This window comes from Leptosomus discolor, chromosome 5 (assembly GCF_034619465.1).
Source record: "Leptosomus discolor isolate bLepDis1 chromosome 5, bLepDis1.hap2, whole genome shotgun sequence".
In the NCBI taxonomy this organism is placed as follows: Eukaryota; Metazoa; Chordata; class Aves; order Leptosomiformes; family Leptosomidae; genus Leptosomus; species Leptosomus discolor.
The window spans coordinates 69612544-69622586 of NC_141395.1; the positions used below are offsets into that span (position 1 = coordinate 69612544).

Below are 10043 nucleotides of genomic sequence, written 5' to 3' on the forward strand. Positions count from 1 at the left end.
GCCTTGCATTTCATTCCCATTTTCCTGGCTAAACGTGGGCTTGACATCTTAAAAATTGCCCCTGGATGAAGCAGAGACTGCTGTGTGTCCGCAGCCAGGGCGTCAGGACACAGGAGCACACGTCTGCCTTTCCAGTCTCAGAGACCTACAGGTAGGAGAACTGCGAACAGAGCTGGGGTCCCTCCTTTGATATCTGTGACGAAAGAAAGAGCTGATCTTGGACGACTGTGCCAGAGCAATTGCCTCTGGTGAAAGCCAGCTGTATGAGAGAGATTCAAGCAGAGCTGGAAGCAAAAACTGCAAAGCAAAACATTTGGGAGTTGATGAGCTCCAAGGTTAAACTCAGTTGTTCCAAGTCACCGTGCTCAAGCCAACACCTTACAGGTGAGGCCACAGAACCAGAAAGACTTCTATCCCACAGCTGGGCAGCTCGGGCAGGACGCCAGTCCCAGAGGCTGTACAGCTTCTTAGCAGAGCAGGAGTCAGCCCACTTCCAGCAGAGTCGAGCGCCTCCAGTTAGCCCCAAGTTGCATCACCAGAACAGTGAACCCAAGACACACCTTTCCCTACCACCGAGAGCGACGACATAAGCGATGGCTGTTCCAGAACAGCTATATTCAAGAAGAAGAATCACTCCACCTGAAATCTAGTGAGGATAATGGAGTTCACGGTGGCAGAGGCCAAAAAACTGATCATCACCGCCAAGAGATGAGAACATCCATCTGGAGCTCCAGCGGAGAGGTTGCGCCTCGGCCCCTGCGGGGCAGCCCCAGTGCCACGGGGAGGGCTCCACCATCCAGGCAGATCCTCACACTGGGGTGTTCCTCAAAGAGCCTCGTGCCAGTTACCCAGAGACTCCATATTCCCCACCTGGGCAGGCGTGGGACAAAGCCGCAGGCAGTGGATACCAACAGCTTGCCATCCCAAGCAAGGGATCTTCCCAGATAACTGCCCACCTATAGCAGCGTTTCGTTCCCCACTCCTCACAGCATTTGCCACAGATACTAAACTGGCTTTTCTGGCCACAAGCACATAATCACAAACACCTCAAAGGCGGCAACTCAGCGAAGTCCAAAGAGAAACGGCCGATACTCTGCAGCAGCCGCGCACCAGGCGCAGCAGCCTTCGGCCGAGCTCAGGCTCGCAGCCAGACGGCCGCGGCAGGACCCTTCCCAAAGCAGGGCTCTCCTCCCCGTGGCCCCCACGCAGCACAGGAGGAGGGGACGCTCCTTGCCTGCCCACCCCAGGCAGACCCAGGACAAGGAGAGGCAACGGGGATGGCCCCGGCAAGGCAGGGCAGGGGTGCGGAGGACACCGAACAGAGCAGCCCCACATGCCCCCAAAAACAGCAGAGCTCAGACCGACCCCAGGCACATGGAGGCTGCTACCGGGCTGCCGGACACAGCCCTCCACAGCGCAGACTGGCCGGATTTCCGACTATTTAACCCCACATATCAGGCCCTGAGGAATGCATTTCAAATATATAGAAGTACTTGAGCGTCAGGAATACATTCCAGCTAAGACAAAGCAAGTTGTCTCCAAGCCAAAGGCTCACCAGCTGCTTCTTCCCAGGCATGTGAGCGGGGGCTGAGGAATGCAGCCCCCTCTGGGCCGACCCGATGCGCAGGAGCAGAGGGGAATCTGGTCCAAATGAAATGACAAACCAACCCAGGGCCACGGAAAGGAAATCCTCAAGCCAGAATCAGATCACAACAGTGCATTAACACCTCACTCTTGCGAAGAGGAGCAATTCACGGTCCTGACTGCATCTAAAACACAAAAGCAGCAGCATACAACTGTGCAAACAGGGGGCCCCCCCTTCCGAAACCAGAGCGCAAGCAACACCCACCTCGGTCCCCTACGTCGGGCTGGGGGGAGCCCGAAGGCCGAGTGCCACCGACACACCAGCAGACGCGGAGCATCCAGTAGCACTGTCCACCAAAACACTGCAAAAAGCGTTCATCTGGAGAGACTTGCTGAGACAACTTCATGGGACTGTGTTCTGGGTGAAGAAGCAAAACCTAATATACCCCATGTACTATCCAGAGGCCTCTCCCTCTTTCTTCTCTGTTCTACCATTATCTCTTCCCACCCAGCCCCCTCCCTGGCATACCAGCACCTCAGGAACGGCCTTCTCTGGTATAACAAACAGATATGATCTACCAATCTAGTTTTCTTCTAAACCTGGTCTTCTGACCAAAGAAGGGTCAACTAGCAATTACAAAAAGTAATTCACTTATCTGTAATGCCACAAATACTAGCAACAGGGAAAAATGCCAAGAGTTATACAGGAACCTGTTCCAATTGTTTCAAATAGGGCTGTATTTTCTTGAGGCAGAAATCACATCGCCCTGTAAGTTTATACAACAGATGCATCTCCAGCACTGAGAGGCACCGTAAAACAAACAAACAAAAAAACCTCAACAAATAAGCTCTAACCCTGAAACTGGGAAAGTGAGATAAGGCAGATGAGATCAAGTTTATTAACTGGTACAGAGCGATTCAGACTACAGCAGACTGTAACTCAGGGTTCATGGAAGCACATTCGGGGAACTGGGAAAGTCCTAAAGAAGAGTTAAGTGCCCCTGAGTGGAAAGAGACAGCAGGAGATTCTCAGACACAAAGGACACAAACAACTCCTCTGAACAGGAAGAGTACAAAGAATAGGCAGGTGCCAACGCAACTCTCCGGGGAACAGCTCAGACACACACCACTAAACACCCTGAACTAGAAATGGAGAAAGGAGGAGCCAGAAACCGCAGAGAACCTTGCAATGCGAGAGGCAATCATATCCCTCTGCCTCAGCACGCAGCGTGCCTCACCATCCACCACGCTCGTTCACCGACGTTCCCTGCCTCATCTGAGCTTCTCTCAGGGAGACGGTGGAATGAGGTTACGAAATCCAGGAATACTCAGGTGAACACACGTACGGGTCAGAGGAGACCTAAAGAGGTTAACGTAGTCCTGCCTTCACCTCTAACCACCAGCGAAACACCACCTAAATCATTCCTGGCAGATACTCAGACAACAGCCAAAGGGAACAAGGAGAGATCTTAGAGGTGGAAGCAGATCAGGTAACGAGCAAATGCTCTGTAAGGCCACTGCGATACCGCGTTCACACTTTACAGACAGTGTCCTGGAACACGAGCAAAGGAAGGTGAACCCACGCCAGTAATGGTCACCGAGGCACAGGAGGAACCCCAAAGGAGCAAACTCATTCCAAGCAGCCAACTGAGCAGCCGATGCACCCAAGATGTGGAAGATGTTATTAACCACATGACAGAGACGTATCTAGAGGTGTGCAATAACTGGGTCAGCTGAACCCAGGGGAAAGACCAAGTAGGTGCTTTTTTTGATACCCTCCCTACACTGTACAAAACCAGTCCAAAGGAAGGCTTGGTGAGAGGCAGCACCGTTTAGGCCAGTCACCTAAATCCTCACTGAACCTCTTTGCTGCCCAGTATGCCTTTTTACCTCACTGCTACACTTGTCTGAACTTTCTCCAAGACCTGAGCTCCTTTTGAGACCCAGGGCAGCACATCCACATGTTGTCCAACAATGAGGCTGACTACACACCCTGATGCTCAGAGAGAAGCGAACATTGATTGTCAATTCTTATTTGTAGACCTTAAAGCATAAAATAACTTCCATGCTCCTCTTTACTATTCCCTTGTTCGTACGTCCAAGAGTTTACTAGCTCTTCTTGCCACAACTGAGCCTATACTCGGCTATTACCACGCCAGCACAAACCCTAAATCCCCTTAGTCACCACCCAGGATTCATATGACAGACAGTTACTGCTCAGAGAGAAAAGGATGAGGGTGAAGGCCTGCACTCACTTCAACTTCTGGGCAGCAGCACATCCAGAATACCTGGCTTTTGGAGAAACAAAACCACATCCATTTGTACACATTAACTCACACGGCTCCCGAACTCCTGGAAGGAATAGAGAGGCATGCCAACTCTGCACACAGGTCTCATAACAATCAAGTGAAACCAGTTTCTTGACTGGTTTTGTTAAACAAATGCAGCTTGCAGTTTTGACAAGGCCTGTGATGCAAAGAATTCACATGCAGAACAAGAGAAGGTGCCCAGCTCATGCTCAAGCCTTAATGGGCCCCAGAGCTGGCTCGGTCTCATTGCAGCACGGTGAACCACAGAGGAGTCCAGTCCCTGATGGCTCGTGGTTCCCCAGCTTTCTCAGGGAAGGGCTATTACCATGGAGAGATTAAAGGGAGCAGCTTTACTCTTCCATGGAAGTAAATAAAACCCAAGATCCTCCTTGCAGGCCCCAGATGCCCGGAAATTAAAAGCTGCTCTTAATTAGCTTTGCAAGGCCCCACCTTGTCTTGGGAAAGTGACAAACACCGCTCTTGGGTTTCACCCGGCGCAGTGCAGCAGGATCCCAGGCTCTGGACAAGGACACCAATGCTCTTGCCCCAGGCCAACGGCAGCCAAACAGGAGGAACCGCTGAAACCCGGATGGTTTCCACCAGCCTAGAAATGGCCTTGCCAAGATGCAAACAGCAACAAGCCAGGACAGGAAGGAATCTGTGCTGGACCCACTAAGCCTCCTCTCCGTGGTGCTCTAGCCAGGTGTCTCACAACTTTCGGTGCAAGCGAGTAACAACTCACTGGGCAGCAGAAAAAAGTTTTCTACACCGGACCTACTTTGTCATGCGAGCTTTAGTAAGGGAAGAGCAAAGCAGGGAAACTACAACCCCTCCATCAGACATCCTTAGGGCTTGCCACTATTCAAGAACTCGGTATCAAAGCTAGCTCTTTGAGTTGCTCCTTCTCCCCATCTCTGCACGGTCCCTGAGCCTGCCCCCCCAACCTCACGACACCTCCTGCCCAGGTATCCTTCAGCAGCAGGTCTCCAGCGGCCTGTCCCTCTGCATGCTCCTGCTGACACAGAAGAGAGGTCTCCTCCCTCCTCCAGGCCGACTTGTTCATAATTTTCAGTTCCTGCTCGGCTCCACCCTCTCTTCCTCCTACACCAGGTGCTGTGAGCTCCGCTCCACCCAGGCTCTCCCTTTTGCCTTCCCATACTCCAAGCTCGAGTGCTCCTCTGAAAGCACACCAAGAGCCTCTGGATCCCTGTTGACCACGCTCTGCTCCTGGGCTGTGGCTGGCTCAGTCCGCCACCTCCAAACTCCTCCAAATTCCAGACCACATTCATTCCTTTCTGGTCACACCTGCACCTCTGAAGTGCCCATGGAGAGCGGACTAAATGAGTCAGGTGGCTTTTGTAGCTCCAGTGTAATGACTTAGCAGGCTGTACCCTTCAAACCTATACCCCTAGCTGAAGGGCCTGATAGTTACCCTGCTGCTGTAGTGTGCCACACGCTCACAGTCCTGCAGAAATCACTTTATGCAAGCCATGTAGTACAGAAGTCAGCAGAGAGCAAGGCGTTTCCTCCTCTGGAATTCAGACACCCTCGTGAAAACGACGGGGAACTTATCAAACAGAATTTATCATTTCCCATTAAATCATGCCGTATCACCCTGGCAGCAAATCCCCGCAACAAGGCAGCAGATGCTCCTAACACAGATTTAATCTATCACTTGAAACAACCAGAGTATAGCCACCATAATGGAAAATCTGGACTCAAAACAGGAAAGATTCCACACAGGACAAATAAAAGAGAAGCAAGAGCAGACAGAAGAGTGTTCAGCTCTGCAGGACGGAGAGAAACAAGCGTGCGCTTCTACAGCTTGGAAGAGAGAGTTCAGGAAAGTGCGGTGGTGTCCTTCAGAAATGCCAGGAGGCAGGCAGATCACCTAATCAGATCAAGAGCAAAGCAGCAGCAGGAAGGGGACGTGGGAAGTTCTGGTACAGAAGAAAATGGTGCCACAGCAAGAGACTGACAGTGCTTCTGGACACTAGAACAAGCGGAATAAAGACAAATAAAAGCACGTCAGACAGAGGTGGCCTGGTAGTGAGGTAAGCTAGGTAAGAAAACTCACAGGAGTCAGATAAACATTTTCAAAAGGAGTTCTTTGCTAACTGTAAAGCAAGACGACCTCTCCAAAAGCCAGCCACCCTTCCCTTTTGCTTCAAAACTCACCTCCACCTGGAAGTCTTCCCCAAAAACGCTGCTTGAGCCCTTAAAGACAAACTTACTCTGCTCAAACTTGCTACCAAAGACTGCATATACTCTCTCATTCATGTTTTTCTAACTGATCTCCATTTGCTGCTCTCCTCTCCCACCCCTACATGCACATCTCTGTAGTCCTTCAAACTCCTCTCCCAAGGAATGGGTACACTATGGGCAGCCCTGTTCTGTGAAACAAGCGCACTCCCCCTTCCCCCCATCCTCCTTCGTGGGAAGCACAAATCCTCCTCCCAGTCTCTCTCTCACACAAAACGCATGTTTCCATGAAGTGCTCCTCAGACAGAAAGCGTCCTCCCTGCCCCAACCAAAGACCTCTCCCATCGCCCTCCCTCAGGAAAACACGTGCCCCAGTAGAGCATTGCTGTCCTCTCTTTCCCTGGTGGAAGGGCAATTCGTTTTCAATTTTCATCCCATATCCACCTTGTAGAACACGCAGATTCATACTCCTACGTTACGCACCTGTCCCCACCCGCACGGCCCCCAACAGTAACATCCTTAAATAACGCCCTTCCTGCACGGGATTTGAGTGCATGGGACTGAAAGCGCACCTCTTCACTGCTCAGGTTCCATTGGCGCCAACACAGACTGGGTCCAACCCCGGGCGGCTCTAACCTTGTGCCCTTGTTCCACCAGACCGCACACCTCCTCCTCAACCGCCTCCAGACCACCCGCACCCGCGGCACCAGCTGGAGGAAACTCGGTGGGGGGCTGCAAAGGGGAAAGGCTGCGGGGCCTCCTTCTGCTCACTCTTCCTGATGTGTCTCCAGGACACAGCACCTCGGGGCAGCACCCACGACCTCCCTGGCTCTTTTCAGGGGCAGTGAGCACTCGGGGCTGCTCTGCCTGTTTCGCCTGCCGTTCCCCAGCTGCACGTGTGTGACACTCACCTTGCTTGTGAGGGAGAGGGCGTTTAGGTTTCCTGTGGTGGGGTGACACCCGTCACGACTGGAGGAAGCCCCATTGCAGCTGCAGGCAGTACTCGATACGGGAGAGCGCGAGCAGAGCAGGACCAAAACAACACTTAAAACCACAGAAAGGTTGGGCTGGAAGGGACCTTCAAAGGTCCTCTAGTCCCACCCCCCTGCAATGAGCAGGGACATCAATCTGTAGCTGGATCAGGTTGCTCAGTGCCCCATCCAACCTGACCTTGAATACTTCCTCCAAGTCTCTCCTGGGCTATGCAGTGCAAGCAAGATGGTGTCTTTGTATATACTAATTTTCGGTCATTTTCTCTTCTACAAACTGGTCCACTTCTTTCCCGAGCTCATTTAAACCTGGGAGCATCCACTGTGTCACATGGCAAGTAGCTCCACACTTCAGCTGAATTACACCTTGCACGAAAAATTATTTAGTTTGTTCTGAACTGAGCCCTTTTTGGTTTCACTTAATGCCCTCCAGTCCTTGTGCAGGAAGAAACAGTGGTCGGCTACTCCCTGCTCGTTCCCTCCTGACCATTTGCGATTCTCCAGACCTCCGCATCTGACAGAGTAACAGCACTGTCTTTTTCAGACAGACTACAGAGATCTCGTAAACGCTAATTTTCCTTGTGCAAAAGCTGTTGCATATTGGGTCTGATCACGCCATTTTCTGTTCCCCATTCTCTGTACCTCTTTTGACTTTACTACAGCTCTTTTGAGACTGGAGGACCACAATCTCATCTGTCTGTTCTCTATTGTTTTTCTCACAATTCTGTGCCAGAATAGTTCAAAAATTTGGGGGACCTCAAACACCACCAGAGAGGAACCCACGATCCCAGCCAGGTGAGGGCAAGAGCTATGATGCTCCCAAGCTGAACAGACATAACAAGCAGAGTTAAACACAGTGTTCACAAACATAAGCTCTTTGGGTGACAACAGGAAGGAGACACAGTGCTTTAGGACAGACATGCAGCACCTCCTTTCACAGGCAGGATTACATTTATCTGATCACAGACTAAATAAAACGTCAGCATAAAATTTGCATTCACGATCCAAAAGATGCTCTTCAAAAGCTAACCAAATCCCAGTAATATCTCACTCCAAACAGGTTCAATGTAAACACGAGGCAGGACTGCGACTATTCAACAGGCTACGAAGGAGCTGAGCAGTGCAAGGATCAGCAAGCTCACTGCAGATAGGTCGCAATCCGCCTCCTCTGCAGGAAAGACTGACACTCATTCCTAAGCCCTAACCTGCCTATAACACACATTTTCCAGTAGTTCGAGACATATCCCCGCCTCAAGTATAAACATGACGGAAGAGAGCTGATAAAGTATCACTCCCGCGTCTCCACACCTGAACAACGCGCCCTCTCAACTGGATCCCACAAGAACTCAAAGGAAGATAAGCAGGAAAGGCAGCAAGAACGCAAAAACGTTAAGAGACATCAGGAGAGCAAGAACCTGCCGCTTCTATACAGGAGAATCTGTTTAGGTAGGGATGCATCAATTGTATAGTTTAACAAAATCAAACAGAATCACCTTGGCCTGAATCAAAAAAGATTTTTAATGCATATTGGTTTTTTTTTCCCAGATTTCATGGCGAATTTCATAACATGCCAGAAACTTTATAACCAAAAATAATGACCTATTTCTCAATTTTTTTTAATAAAAGGGTGACTAAGTCTATATTCTCTGATGAGTACCTACCCAAAGGAGCTACAGTCAAATACTTTCTCTCTCTGGCACAAGTAATACTTAACTAACTTTTTTAAAATGGTACAATTTCGACAGGGGATAAAACTTCCTCCAGAATATCTTATAAGCATTGTCTTAAGGCCTTCTCCTTCCCGAGAGGCAGGTTCAAATTCCAGTTTGTGTCTGCAGTGCCCTCCGCTCCAGATTACCCAGCAGAATAAGAACATCGACGTTTCAGCTCCTGCTGAATGGTACTTTAGGGCCCAAATGCAGGAGCCTGGCCTGTCCCCAGGACTCCTGCCTTGCGAAAGCAAACCCTTTGGGAGCCAGAGGCATCTGGGTCGAGCCGGCAGCTGAGCACATCTCCAGTCCTCTGCTTCTACAGAGGAATCACGTCTGGGCGGTGTGCGGCAGCACACCAGTACTACCTGTGCAGAGTCCGTGGCTGAACAGAACTGAGGAAGAAGTTGCAGACACAGGCTGAAGTCCCAGATAATAAGTATAAAGCACCTCTACCACTTTTAATAAACTTATTTGAACCCCTTTAGTGGCTTACAGATTAAAGCAGCATTTTAAAGTCGGCGCTGTGCTCTGCTCAGCAGCAAGCGTGGCTCGCAGGACCGCCGATTTGGGCTCAGCCTTTCTCCTCGGCAGGCAGCAGACCCCGCAGCGCTCACCGACCCCCTCGCAACCCGCAACGAGCCCGCCGAGCGCCTACGGCCGCCGGTGCAGCGGGGAGCACGGAACCCACCCGGGACCCCCGCGCCGCCGGGGGGTCGCTTCTCGGCCCCGGCGGGAAGCTCGGGGCAGCCGGCCGGGGCTGGGGCGGACCGAGGCCGCGCTCCCCACCGCGGCCGCGGGGGACAGAAAGCGGCGCAGGCGGGAGGAGGCCGCTCCCGGGACCGAGCCCGCGTAGGCCGGGGCAGCGCCCGCCGGCTCCGCTCACGGGCCACCGGGAGGCGACTAGAGGCGGCCCAGGCAGGGCGGCGTAAAGGGGCGGCCTCGCGCCGGGCCAGGCCGGGGCCGCGCCGGCCTCCAGCCCCGCCGGGCCGGGCCGGGGCCTCCGGCAGGGGCCGACGGTCCCACGCCCCCGCCGAGCCGATGCCGGCGCCGGGGCGGTGAAGGCCCGCGGCGGGCCGCGGCCTCACCTTGGGCAGCTCCCGGAGCTGGTTGGCGTCCAGCAGCAGCTCCTCCAGCGAGCGGCTGTAGCGGTAGATCTCCTCGGGCACGGCCTGCAGCGAGCAGTGCCGCCGGTCCAGCGCCTCCACGTGCCGGTTGCAGCGCCAGAGCGGCGGCATGCACCGCAGCAT

General features: G+C 52.6%; 1 protein-coding gene across 4 annotated transcripts in view; it reads right to left on the bottom strand.

Annotated features, from left to right (window-relative positions):
• SCRIB (scribble planar cell polarity protein) overlaps nt 1-10043 on the bottom strand; it is a 102927-nt gene extending 92884 nt beyond the window's left edge. For all 4 annotated transcript variants that reach the window (XM_086464954.1, XM_086464953.1, XM_086464951.1 and 1 more), the window contains exon 1: nt 9882-10043. In XM_086464954.1, coding sequence (XP_086321080.1) covers nt 9882-10043 — 162 coding nt within the window. The remainder of the gene's footprint in view (nt 1-9881) is intronic.